The sequence below is a fragment of the Dipodomys spectabilis genome, unplaced genomic scaffold, assembly GCF_019054845.1.
Source record: "Dipodomys spectabilis isolate Male_0828 unplaced genomic scaffold, ASM1905484v1 ptg000273l, whole genome shotgun sequence".
Taxonomy (NCBI): Eukaryota; Metazoa; Chordata; class Mammalia; order Rodentia; family Heteromyidae; genus Dipodomys; species Dipodomys spectabilis.
In genome coordinates this window covers 3,898,324-3,911,170 of record NW_024870950.1, presented here as the reverse complement: position 1 = coordinate 3,911,170, position 12,847 = coordinate 3,898,324, and the positions used below count along the sequence as shown (strand labels likewise).

The following is a 12,847-nucleotide window of genomic DNA, read 5'->3' as shown; positions in this document are numbered from 1 at the left end:
GTTCAAAGAAAGGAAAAGTCTTTGCCTGACCAGAGATGGGACTCATTCTAAGATGTCCGAACTTGACCTAATTTTCTCCTGAAATTCTAGGATAAGGCAGGAACAAAAACAAACGTGAATTAGAAGCTAGGTGCCAGTGGCTCATGCCTATAATCCTAGCTACTCAGAAGGTTGAGACCTAAAGATTGTGGTTTGAAGTCAACCCCAGCAGGAAAGCCCATGAGACTCTTATCTCCAATTAACCACCAAAACAAAAGCGGGAAGTGGAACTGTGGCTCATGTGGTAGAGTGTTAGCCTTGAGCAAAAAATGTCACAGACAGTGCCCAGGCCTAAAGTTCAAGCCCTAGTACCAGCACATACACAAAGGAACCCACAGGCCTTCCCACAAATTGATGGTCTCTTCAGTGCTTAGAATTTGTCTCTGAAGGGGAAAACACACACGGTGTCCAGTAGGCTCTTTTCAGAAGTGTCATAGGATGGCAGCTTGCAGAAGACAATGAGGTAGCACAATCCCGAGGAGTTGTTTAGAGACCGTCTGCTTAGGACAAGTGCTGCTTGTACACCTCTCCCTGGGACACTGATGTCACAGGAATTGTGGTGACCACTTGATTCTGAAACACAAAAACTTTTATTCTTTCGAACACCCAGAGGAAGATTAGCAGGATGCTGACATACTGGACCCAGGCAAACTTGATCATCTCCCAGAAGCCTGGTTGGTAAGTACAGACAGTTAAGGAGGCACAGCCGACATGGACGCAAGTTAGACTAAGGCTCAGGTCAGATGGGAGATGGCAAGAAGTTTCTAATATCCTTAAGATCAGAGGGATAACCAAAGATTATTAAGGCATAGATATGGATGGTTCTAACCTAGAATTTCCCAGAGAGAAATGTGAACAGGAAATGAATTTTTTTTTTTCTGAACAGCAGACAGACACCAGGACTGGAACAATTTTCAGTCTCAGGCTGGCATCCCACAGCTGTTCCTACTCAGGATAGCTGAGGATTCCCTTCTTCTTTTTGTGGAAACTGAGCCATCACTGGCTATCTAACAGAAAGGATATGAAATGACTTCCACGGGGTAGCGAATGACAGCGTTGATCACGAAGGGAGCTTCGCCGGCTCTGCCCACCAGCCAGAGGGGGTTGGGGTCATTCAGGACAGTGGTAACTGCAATACAAGCATTAACAATCGATCCAGCCCATTAATATTAGGGACTAAAGATATCCTTTGATTCTTAAAGGGATCTTCTGCACTTTAGAATGAAAACCATTAAAAGGAAAGAGAGTTTCTTACACATTATTTAAAATATTTGTTATACTATGTCAAAGACTTGCAAATGGTCTGTGTTCTACAACTACTGAACTGCTGGATGCATACTAAGGTGCCAGTGAAAATAATATGGATTAGAACTTTGCAGCAGTCAGGTGGAAACATATCACAGAGTTGAATAAATAAGAACAACTTGGATCCCAAAGCATTTCTAACACTACAATAGCTGTATAGAGATTCTGTATATCGATAAGGAAGGAAGCCAGGGTCCAGTGGTTCACAGCTGTAATCCTCGCTACTCAGGAGACTGAGATCTGAGGATCCAACCTGGGTAGGAAAGTCTGTGAGACTCTTTATCTCCAATTAAGTGCCAAAAAAAAGTCAGAAACAGAGCTGTGGCTGAAATGGTAGAGCACTAGTGTTAAGTGAAAAAGTTCAGGGACAGTGCCCAGGCTAAGGCAGAGTCTTGCTTTATGGTCTTGGGTGGCCTGGACTGCGATCCTCCTATTTGTGCTTCCCTACATCACTGGGATGACAGCTATGTGTCATTATTCTCAGCCACTGTGCTTTCCTCGTGTCTGAGAACCCAGAGGTGCGGACACTTGAGAACTCTCCCCCCCCCCCCCCGCCCCCACCACCTTTGGTCCTATCTGACCTCAAATTACAGATCTCTTGATCTCTCAGGTTGCTAGGATTATAGGCTTAAACAACCAAGTCTAGCTCTATTTCTATTTGAAAAGTGGGAATAGCAAATTTTCTTTGGCTTCTTTTACAGGTGTGATATAGGGAATATATCAGGCTTACAGACACATTAAGAAAAAAAAGAAAAGGAAGCTACCAAGCCAGTGGTGGGACAGGTATGGCTGGTGGCAACAATGGATGCCAGCATGGTGGTGGGTGGGCACGGGGGTGGGTGTGAAGTCAACGACCAAATCCACAAACCCCGGGGAGCCTGTGCTCTTCCTGCCACTGACTCTCCAATGGCTGAGATTTTTTTTTTAATTATGAAAAGGTTCTATTTCTATCTGCTTCCACTGCCCCACACCTGCAATTCCCTTCACCATGGGTCCCCTGGCCTGCCCGTGACTCACCGTTCCTTTCCTGATAAGCAGCCACAATGTGGGTAAGGTCATAGTCCTGGGCGAAAGGGCTGGTCCCATTGATCACAGACACCTGTGAGGGGGGGCAGGAGGACGAGGTGGCAGTGTCCCTCCCAGCCCCACGCACCTGAGCTGGTCCCAGAGAACATCCGCTTATTCTTGGTGACCTGTTCCACCATCAATAATCTTTTCTTCAAGGATGAATAAACTTGGGGCTGGGAAGGTGGCTCAGTGGAAGAGCACTAGCCTTGAGCTGAAGAGCTGAGGGACAGCGCCCAGGCCCAGAGTTCAGGCCCCACAACGGACCCCCCCCCCCCCCCCCCCGCCAAAAAAAAAAAAAAAAGGATGAATAAACTCCAGTACAACCATTTGAATCCTTTTACTCTGTCTTTCCTTTTGTGGGGATGGAAACAAGAGGTCATTGTCCGCCTATCACAGCTTTTAAAGCTATAGTATAAACACAGTAACACCTGCACTCCCCCCCCCCAAAAAAAAGATAAAATCAAAAGAGGCTGCAGTGCAGGCGAGAGTCTGTGATTCCTGGGCTAGTGATCCTCCCATCTCAGTCTCCCAAGTGCTAGGATAGAGTTGTGCACCTCCATACCCAGCTGTAAACCCCTTAACTCAGGGATGGCATATGCTACTCGTTCAATAAATGCTGGCTAATTTTTTCTTTTAGTGTTTATATGAACATTTTACATGATCATTTGGGAAATGTGGTAGTTAATTTTCATTGAATTGATCCACATGTAGATTAGTAAAGCACACTTCTGAGCCTGTCTGTGAGGGCATTACCAAATAGGATCAGAGCTGACCTAATGAATGGTTTAATCCATTGATGAATTAAAAACTGAAAAGAGCTGGGCACTGAGTAACTCATGTCTGTAATCATAGCTATTGAGGAGGCTGAGAGCTGAGGATTGAGGTTCCTGGCCAGTCTGGTAGAAAATTCCACAGACCCTTACCTCCAATTAATCACCAAAAAGTCAGAAGTAGAGCTGTGGCTCAAATGGCAGAGTACCAGCCTTGAGTGAAAAAGCTCAGGTACAGTCCCCAGACCCTAAGTTCAAGCCCTAGTACTAGCACAAAAGAAAAAAAAAATTGAAAAGACTATTGGAAGGTAAGCCTTGGTTGGAGAAGACAGGTCACTGGGGTAAGCCCTGGGGACTTTATCTTGTCCTCGCCCCATCCTGTTAGTGATTTACTCTACTTCCAGTCCAGCAGGAAGTGACTGCCCCTCCCTGCACTCCCTGCCACGATGGGCTAAAACCACTGAAGCAACGAGCAAAACACACAGAGTGAAAGACTTTTCTCCTGTCTCTCTTTCTAGGTATAAATAAAGGTATACCACCTCCATATCTTGAAAGAATTTATGACAAGGAAGTTCCTTCCACAGAGAAAATGCTATTTCTAACTTTAATTTCTCCCTCTTCAAAGAATGTGATTTTAAAAACCCACAGAAAAAGAGACGGGCAGTCAGGAGCATCCTTACGTTGTACCGGACATCTAGGCCGCTGTAACTCAGAGGCTGCTTCTGCTGTAACCTGAGGTCCCCGTTCACGTGTAACTGGGACCCAGGAATGGCAGAGGAGGACTGGAGAAAGGCCATGCTCTGCATCACGAACGTGGACATCCTCTGAAACCATTAGGAGGAGAGAGACAAAACCAACCGACATCAGCGCTGAAGGGCTCTGGGTTCAAGAATCACCTTTCTGCAGCTGAAAGTGATGAATCCAGACACACCTGGGTCCGCAGGCGGGAAACCTGCCCAGAACCCTCTGAACCATGAACACCTCACTCATTAAAAACAAATCACTAAAATTAATAACTAATAAATACAATAACAAATATAAATAGAAGTAAATACGACCCCAGTGGAAAACATTCAGTTTGCCTATTTACATTCTTTCCTCCCCACCTAGGAAAGAGCAGAGTTACAGTTTGGTTCTTCCTAGGAATTAGAAGGAGGGCTGTGTTCCGTTAAAAGCCGAAAGGGGAAGGGACCGGCGCTAAGGGCGGACTCACATGCAGTTGGTAGGAGAAGGTCAAGATAAGCTGGACACCAAGAACGTTCTCTGTGGCTTGCAGAGGAAGCTCCAGTCTAAAATGTAACATGTCCATTTTCCCATCCTGGTTCCTGTCTTCTTCTCTAGTCTACAAAACCCAAAGAAAGAGGTTTCTGTCCCTCTCTTCCCCACTACCTTTTTGCTGGACCTGGGGCTGGAACTCTGGGCGTGGGTGCTTGTCCCTGAGCCTCTTTGTGTTCCACTTGGCGCTCTACCACTTGAGCCACAGCACCACTGCTGGCTTTTTCTGAGTGGTTAATTGGAGATAAGTCTTATGGACTTTTCTGCCTAGTCTGGCTTCAAACTGCAATCCTCAGATCTCAGCCTCCTGAGTAGCAAGGGTTACAGGTATGAGCCATCAGTACCTGGTCCCTGCATGCCCCCCCCCCTTTTTGGGCATTGTTAGAAACTGAACCCAGAAGCTGGGTACTGGTGGCTCACACCTGTGATCTTACCTATTCAGGAGGCTGAGACCTGAGGATTCTCACTCCAAGCCAGCCTGGGCAGGAAAGTCTGTGAGACTCTTATCTCCAATTAACCATGGAAAAACCGGGAGTGGAGCATGTGGCTCAAGTGGTAGAGCTCTAGCCTTGAGCACAAAAGCCCAGGGACAGTGTCAAAGCCCTGAGTTCAAATTCCATGACCAGCAAGCATGAACAATTGCATGCGCATACACGCACGCACACACGCACGCACACACACACACACACACACACACACACACACACACACACACACACACACTCCAGAGAGTAAGTCTGGATCACTGCATATTTTCAAATGTACATAGGCCAGAACCAAGGCTCAGCACCACAGTTGCTGTCTATACATCACATTCACCCATTAATCTTACAAGGGCTTTTTGAGGTGCTACCATACCAGGCAGCTGTTTGACATGTTGAAAGCACAATTTTTTTTTTTTTTTTCTGGTCGTGGGGTCTGAATTCTGGGCCTGGGCGCTGTCCCTCAGCTCTTGAGCTCAAGGCTAATGCTCTACTACTTGAGACACAGCACCACTTCCAGTTTTTTCTGCTTATGTGGTGCTCAGGAATTGAACCCAGGGCCTCATGCATGCAAGGCAAGCATTCTACCACTGAGCCACCTTCCCAGCCCCAAACACAATGTTTTGTAAGCAAAACAAAGTCCCCGTGCTAACAGAACTAAAAAAATTCCATTAAGAAGGGTAGAAAATAAATCACAAACAAATACAGACTTAATAATATCACGCAAGCCCAAGTGTCACAAAGAAAAATGGAGCAGGCTAAAATTAGAGCATGATGAGGGTGAAAGGAAACAGAAAAGTCTACAGGAAGTTTTCAGGATGATCTAATGCATTGATGACCTGAATGAAGACGGGAGGAGACACAGGAATGTCTGAGGAAAGAGGGACCTAGGCTAACCAAGGTGCTGTGTTCTCAGTGCCCAGCGGCCAGGGCAGCCAGGCAGAGCGGTGAAGCCCATGGAGAGGGAGGGGAGGGAGCAGGGCGAGCCTTGGGCTTGAGTGAGGGTGGAATGATGCATCTTCCATGACTGCTCATTGGTGCCGCCACGTGGGCCTCTGATGAAATCAATTCTTTACTTCTAGTCAGTTTAAAGTAAGCATAACGTGTTAACAGGGATTCAGAGACATAACACTTCCTCAGCACAAATTCTGTGCCAGTACCTAAAATCTAACTGGTGCCTGGCCATGAATCATACTGTAATCTTATTCTTCTGAGATATAAGTGTAGTTTGGAACAATTGGAACAAGTGTGTGTGTGTGTGTGTGTGTGTGTGTGTGTGTGTGTGTGTGTGTGTGTGTGTGTACAGGTATTGGGGTTTGAACACAGGGCTTGGGGCCATTGTCCCTGAGCTTTTTTGGCTGACATTCTAGTACTTGAGACACACATCTACTTCCAGCTTTTTGTTGCTTAACTGCATATGAGTTTCACAAACTTTCCTGCCCTGGCTGGCTTCAAACCTGGATCCTCAGATCTCAGCCTCCCGAGTAGCTAGTATTATAAGCCCACGCCACCATCACCCAGAAAAGGCTGCTCTGATTTTTCTTCTCTGAGTTTTCTTCTCAACATACTTTAATGCATTGAAAACATAGGGATTTTTTGTTTTTGTTGTTGGTTGTGGGGCTTGAACTCTGGGCCTGGGCGCTGTCCCTCAGCTCTTCAGCTCAAGACTAGCACTCTACCACTTGAGCACAGTGCTACTTCAGTTTTCTGAGTGGTTTATTGGAGCTAGGAGTTTCACGGACTTTTCCTGCCTGGACTGGCTTTGAACCATGATCCTCAGATGTCAGCCTGAGTAGCTAGGATGACAGGCGTGAGCCACCAGTGCATGGCAAGCATGGATTTTTATGGTTGGACGTGACTCAAGTGGTAGAGAGCCTGCCTAGCAAATGCAAGTCCTTGAATTCATAACCTAGTAACACACACCACACACACACACACACACACATGAAATAACAAAAAATACAGGGGCTGGGAAGGTAGCTCAGTGGTAGAGCGCTTGCCTTGCATGCATGAGGCCCTGGGTTCGATTCCTCAGCACCACATAAGCAGGAAAAAAAAAAAGCTGGAAGTGGCGCTGTGGCTCAAGTGGTAGAGCGCTAGCCTTGAGCTGAAGAGCTGAGGGACAGCGCCCAGGCCCAGAGTTCAGGCCCCACGACCAGACCCAAAAAGAAAAAAGAAAAAATACAGGCACTTTAGGAACACTGTGCAAGGTAAGTAAAACAGAAGCAAGACAGATATTTTTCAAAAATTGCCAACTGCAAAACCACTTCCTGATACTATGGTAAAACCTTCACCTAAAACCCAGTTTCTGGGATTTCTGGGCAGATTCTCAAATGTGATAAAGGAGTGTGGGTTTATGTTCAGAGTTAGAAAATAGCCAGGCATCTGTGGCTCATGCCTGTAATACTAACTACGCAGAGTATCAAAGTTCAAAGCCAGCCTTGGAAAGGGAGTCTGTAAGACTCTTACCTGTGATTAACCAGCAAAAAGCTGGAAGTGGAGCTGTGGCTCAAGTGGTAAAAGCACTAGCATTGAATGAAAAAAATAAGGGACAACAGCCAAGCTCTGAGTTCAAGCCCCAGTGCCAGTAGGAATAAATACATAGACAAGTTTTTTGCTGCAATAGGATTAAGGGTAAATGAATAAGATTTAAAAAAAATTATTTTCCTTGTAGAGACAGAATCTATGCAGCCTAGGCTGGTCTCACACGCCTCATTCTCCTGGCTTGGCCTCTTGAATACTAGAATTACAGGTGTGTATCCCCACACCTGGCTCTGTTTAACATCAAGCTGTTATACTGTTTTCTAAAGTGACTGCATCATTTTATATGCTTACCTGACTTTAAATTTTTATTTATTTTTTATTTGATTTTGCTTCATACTGCCAGTCACTATTTTTTTTTCCTTTAAAAGTATTTATCATTAACATGTAAAAATCTTGCCTGGCATGGCCATGCACATCAGTATCCTAGACACTCCACAGGTTGAGGCAGGAGGATCTTGATTTTGAAGCCACCCTGGACAACTTAGCAAGATCCCCTGTCTACAACAACCAAACAACAAAAACAGCCAGGCACTGGTAGCTCATCCCTGTAATCCTAGCGATGTAGGAGACAGATCTGAGGATTGCAGTTCAAAGTCAGCCTGGGCAGGAATTTCTGTGAGACTCTTTATCTCCAATTAACTGCCAAAAACACCCAGAAGGAGAGCTGTAACTCAAGTGGTAGAGTGCTAGCCTTGAGTGACAGCATCCAGGACCTGAGTTCAAGACCTAGGACCAGCACACACCACACACACACACACACACACACACACACACACACACACACACACACACACACACACACACACACACACAGGCACACAGGTACACATGCCCCATCATCAAGAACACAAACAACAACAAACGCTGGTGAAATTGGGGGAGAAAGGACCCTCATACACGGGTGATGGAAATATAAGCTACTTAATTAAACATGCAGACAGTAATGCTGAACTGGCAGGGTTAGATGTTGTATCTCTGGTCAAACAAAGCACCCAAGACAAACCTTGTACCAAAAGAACTTACCTAGGTTTTAGTTCACACTTGAGCTCCCCCTGCCTGCCACTCTAATGATCCTCACTGAGCAGGAACAAATCGTTCCTAGTCCAGAAGAGGAGATGGCACAGTAGAAACAGTAGAAAAAGCTATCACAGAACAAAGTGTATAAACAAAATCCGACGGCAGGCCAGGTGCTGGTGGCTCACATTTGTAATCCTAGCTACTCAGGAGGCTGAGATCTGAGGATCACCATTCATAGCCAGCTGTGGTTCATGTGGTAGAGTGCCAGTCTTGAGCAAAAAAGCTCAGGCACAGGCCTTGAGTTCAAGCCCTAGGATTCACTCACACTCACTCTCTCACACACACACATAGAGCTATGAAAAATGGGAATAAATCCAGCATAAAATATGAAATAAGTATAAATAAGAGGACAAAAAATGTAATCAGTCTTAGCTTCTATTGAAAGTCTGTCTGAACCGCACATCAGAAACAGGAGACAGTAGATGGTTCTCAAGCCACATGGCCAGCCAGTAGTGGTGAATGCACAAGTAAAAAGACTGAAGGAAACCTAATTTTACTTCTATTTCTGGGATTATTCTAAGCTTTTCTCATGATTATTTCTTAGACACAAATAGAGCAATATAAAGATGTTAAAAAGAAAGCTTTTACCAAAACTTCAAGACATAAACTGCTATTTTTCAGTAAAACTAGCATGTTAATTTTGTTTGGAGGGCTGGGAAGGTAGCTCAGCGGTAGAGTGCATGCCTTGCAAGCATGAGGTCCTGGGTTCGATTCCTCAGCACCACATAAAAGCCGGAAGTGGCGGTGTGGCTCCACTGGTAGAGCGCTAGCCTTGAGCTGAAGAGCTGAGGGACAGCGCCCAGACCCAGAATTCAGGCCCCATGACCGGCAAAAAAAAAAAAAAAAATTGTTTGGAATTTTTTTTAATGTTTAGATTGAACCTAGAGCCTTGCACATGAGAGGCAAGCACTCTTTTGATCTGTTCTCCTAATCCCCAAAGTTTGTTTGCATTTTGGGAAAGGAAATAGCATGTTAAAAACAAACAAAAACCAATAAGGTTGACTAACAAGTATTGATTACTTGTACCAAGTCTAATTTTGTCATTATGTAGCCTGTAACTCTATGTTTGACATTAATAAACATACACTTTTGCAATCAGAATAAAAAAGAAAAAAAAATTCAAGCAACCAGAGGAAAGTAATCAGAATCATCTTTCTTGTTATTCGCACAACCAATAAGCCTTGTAAACATTCTAAACCTTTAGAGGAAAAAAAGTGTGAATTCCCTACAAACACACACACACGCACAACACAAGTTTGTCTTGTAAGCCGAACCTCTCTGAGGTGTCCAAAGAAATTCAACTTTGCAAAAAGGAGAAACAGACATGTCACACTTGTAAAGGAAAATGTTTTCAGAAAAGGAGTTTAAGGGCAAGTGCTGCACGCCCAGAAAGGCGTGGCTTGGTCAGGGCACAAGCAGAGCCTTAACCAATCCGCGGCCTGGCTTCGGCGGGTCATCTGCATAGACAGGCCCGTCCTACCCAGCGACCCGAGGCCCGGAGCCCGGGCTTCCCAAAGCCGCGCCGGGCCTAAAGCGCTTCTAAGGGGACTTCCACCCCGCCACACCCGGGAACGCCCGGGCCCAGCCAGGCTGTCCCACACTTCTGACCTGGGCAGGGCGCCCGGGGAGGTGGGGGACAGCAGGGCTGACTCCAGGGGCGGCGTGGGCATCTGGGGAGCAGCCGAATGAAACGGCAGGTCTGCAGGGTGGCCACTCACCTGCAGGCCCAGCGCAGGCGCACACGTCCTCGGTGGCTGGCGAGCCCTGCAGATCTAGGGGTCCCCGGCAGCCCGCCCCCCGCCCATGCCACCCCTGCCCGGTTCCGGGGGGCCCAGGCGGGAGCCACGCACCGACACGAGCGGGATGCGAAGGTGGTCCCCCTGCAGCCGGTTGAAGGCGGGGAACGTGCTCCAGGCCAGGAAGCCTCCGGGCTCGGGCCCCAGCAGGGCCACGAGCAGCACCTGGTGCTGGAAGCGCACGGCCGGCTGCTCCTCGTAGCTGCTCCGCTTCAGCCACAGGCCTGCGTGACACAAGGAGGGGGTCAGGAGGGCCGGCCGGGGCGTGCGGGCCGCGGGCGGCCGGGGTGGGCCGGCCCCGGGCGCGCTCACCGTGGCTCCGGAAGGCCACCAACAGCGGCGGGATGTAGGTGAGCGCGGTGGCCAGCAGCAGGAACAGCGCGGCCTTGGAGCAGAGCCCCGCGCGGTAGCTGCGCTCGATCGGGTGAGAGAAGATCTCGTAGAGCGCCATGGGCCACCACACGTAGCCGGGTTCCACGTTGCGGACCCCCAGCGCGAAGCCTGGGGCGGCAGGATTACCAAGTTTGGTTCCTGCAGGTTGCCATCGCTCTGGTCTCCACGGCAACCGACGGCGCGGAAAAGGAACCAATAGGAAGGACGCACGGCGTCGGGGGAGGTGGGGCTAAGGGGAGGGGGCGGGGCCAGAGCGAGCTCACTTTATCCACAGGTCTGGGGGGGGGACTTCTGTCCAGCCGACCTCAGAAGCCTCCCCCACCCACCAAGTCAGACTTGGAGGCTTCTGGAGCATCTCAGGCCCTTTCTGCTTGTGTTGATTAATTCTGTGCGACACGAGATTGATGTTGTAATATGCAAATAGACCTCGGCAGAAAAAAGGTTTCCCCTGTTACTTTGTGTGTGCAGAAGAGAATGTTTCCGTTCAATGACCTCTGTCCACAGGTTAAGTGTGTAAAAGATTTGTCTAAAAGTTTCCTCTATCCCTGCCTCGATGGCTCACGCCTGCACTCCTAGCTACTCAGGACGCTGAGATCTGAGGATCACGGTTCGAAGCCAGCCCAGGCAGGAAAGTTCATGAAACTCTTATCCTCAAACACCAGAAAAGAGTCAGAGAAGTGGAGTTGTGGCTCAAGTGGTACAGCACCAGCCATGAGTGAATAAAACCAAGCTGGAGCTCTAGCCCTGAATTCAAAGAAACAAAAACAAACGGAAACTCTGCCTAAGGTCAGTTATGAACCCCCAGGGTGGTTCACACAGAACTCCAAACACTCACAACACCTTTGCAGTTTGGGTGAAAAGCCAGGTGCCTTTCCCGAGATGACATTAACTGATCCCTTTACAGAAGTGCTTCTTCCTGCTAAACCAATAGTTCAAATGCAGATTTTGAGGCAAGATGAGGAAATGGCAATTTTGCCCCTCTTGGGATTATAGGTGTGTCCCATGGAGGCAGGTGTGGATTTATTATTTTATCCAGAGCTTTCTTCACTGAAAAGATGCTAAAGGATCATTATATATATATTTTTTTTAATTAAAAAAAATTTTTAGAGAGAGGGGTGGGGCTTGAACTCGGATCCTGGATGCTGTCTCTGAGCTCTTTTACTCAGGGCTAGTGCTCTACCCCTTTTAGCAACAGCGTCACTTCTGGCTTTTTCAGTGATCAATTAAAGATAAGATTCTCAAGGGCTTTCCTGCCCAGGCTGGCTTTGAACCGTGATCCTCTGATCTCAGCTCCCTGTGTAGCTAGAATTATTGGCATGAGCCACCAGTGCCCAGCAAGCATCACATTCTTGTGTCAAGAGATAGTGTGAGGGCTGGGAAGGTGGCTCAGTGGTAGAGTACTTGCCTTGCATGCAAGGCCCTGGGTTCGATTCCTCAGCACCACATAAGCAAAAAGAAAAAAAGCTGGAAGTGGTGCTATGGCTCAAGTGGTAGAGTACTAGCCTTGAGCTGAAGAGCTGAGGGACAATGCCCAGGCCCAGAGTTCAGGCCCCACGACCAGACCCCCCCCCCCAAAAGAAAAGAGATAGTGTGAGGTTTGTGCTAAGTAGTAATAATTCCTCTCCCTCTTTTTGTGCTGGTCTTGGGGCTTAAACTCAGGGCCTGGGCACTATCCTTTAGCTTTTTATCTGCTCAAGGTTAGCCCCCTACTACTTGAACCATAGCTCCATTTCTGGCTTTTACTTGGGCTAGCTTTTAACCTCAGTCCTCAGTTCATCCTTCTGAAAGCTAGAATTATAGGCATGAACCACCAGTGAGGGCTAGAAGAAACTTATATTTGAATCTTGCTGAGTTTTTACCATTTCAAAGGAGAATGCTAACCCCCATATATTGTAACTTAAGAGCATTAGAATGAAAGGAAGCTTAACTACTTTATTTTCAACACCCTTCTTATAGTCATTAAAAAGAATATATAATAAAGAATATAATAAATCCTTACCTGTCTCCTCTCCTGCCACATTTCTCTCCCTAAAGAACATTGGTCCCCTTTTAATCTTAAAAAGGGAGTACAGAGAGAGGAGAAAAGAACCCCTGGGTG

At 47.1% G+C, this 12,847-nt stretch overlaps 1 protein-coding gene across 1 annotated transcript; it reads right to left on the bottom strand.

Moving 5' to 3' along the window:
• Positions 1-439: 439 nt before the first annotated feature.
• Tmem231 (transmembrane protein 231) lies at positions 440-10,898 on the bottom strand. Its single transcript, XM_042700743.1, has 7 exons — positions 10,669-10,898; positions 10,411-10,580; positions 4,396-4,524; positions 3,863-4,006; positions 2,362-2,443; positions 1,063-1,168; positions 440-721 (listed from the first exon to the last, which is right to left on the bottom strand). Exons 1-7 carry the CDS (start codon positions 10,805-10,807, stop codon positions 541-543), a joined length of 951 nt encoding a protein of 316 aa, XP_042556677.1. The 5' UTR covers positions 10,808-10,898; the 3' UTR covers positions 440-540.
• Positions 10,899-12,847: the final 1,949 nt, after the last annotated feature.

Coding starts and splice junctions, on each gene's coding strand:
- Tmem231 (XM_042700743.1), bottom strand. CDS start 10,807: ATGGCGCTCTACGAGATCTTCTCTCACCCGATCGAGCGCAGCTACCGC. Junction 4,007..4,395: donor CCTTCTCCTACCAACTGCAT/GTGAGTCCGCCC, acceptor TAATGGTTTCAG/AGGATGTCCACGTTCGTGAT. Junction 722..1,062: donor TACCCCGTGGAAGTCATTTC/ATATCCTTTCTG, acceptor AACTGTCTGTAC/TTACCAACCAGGCTTCTGGG.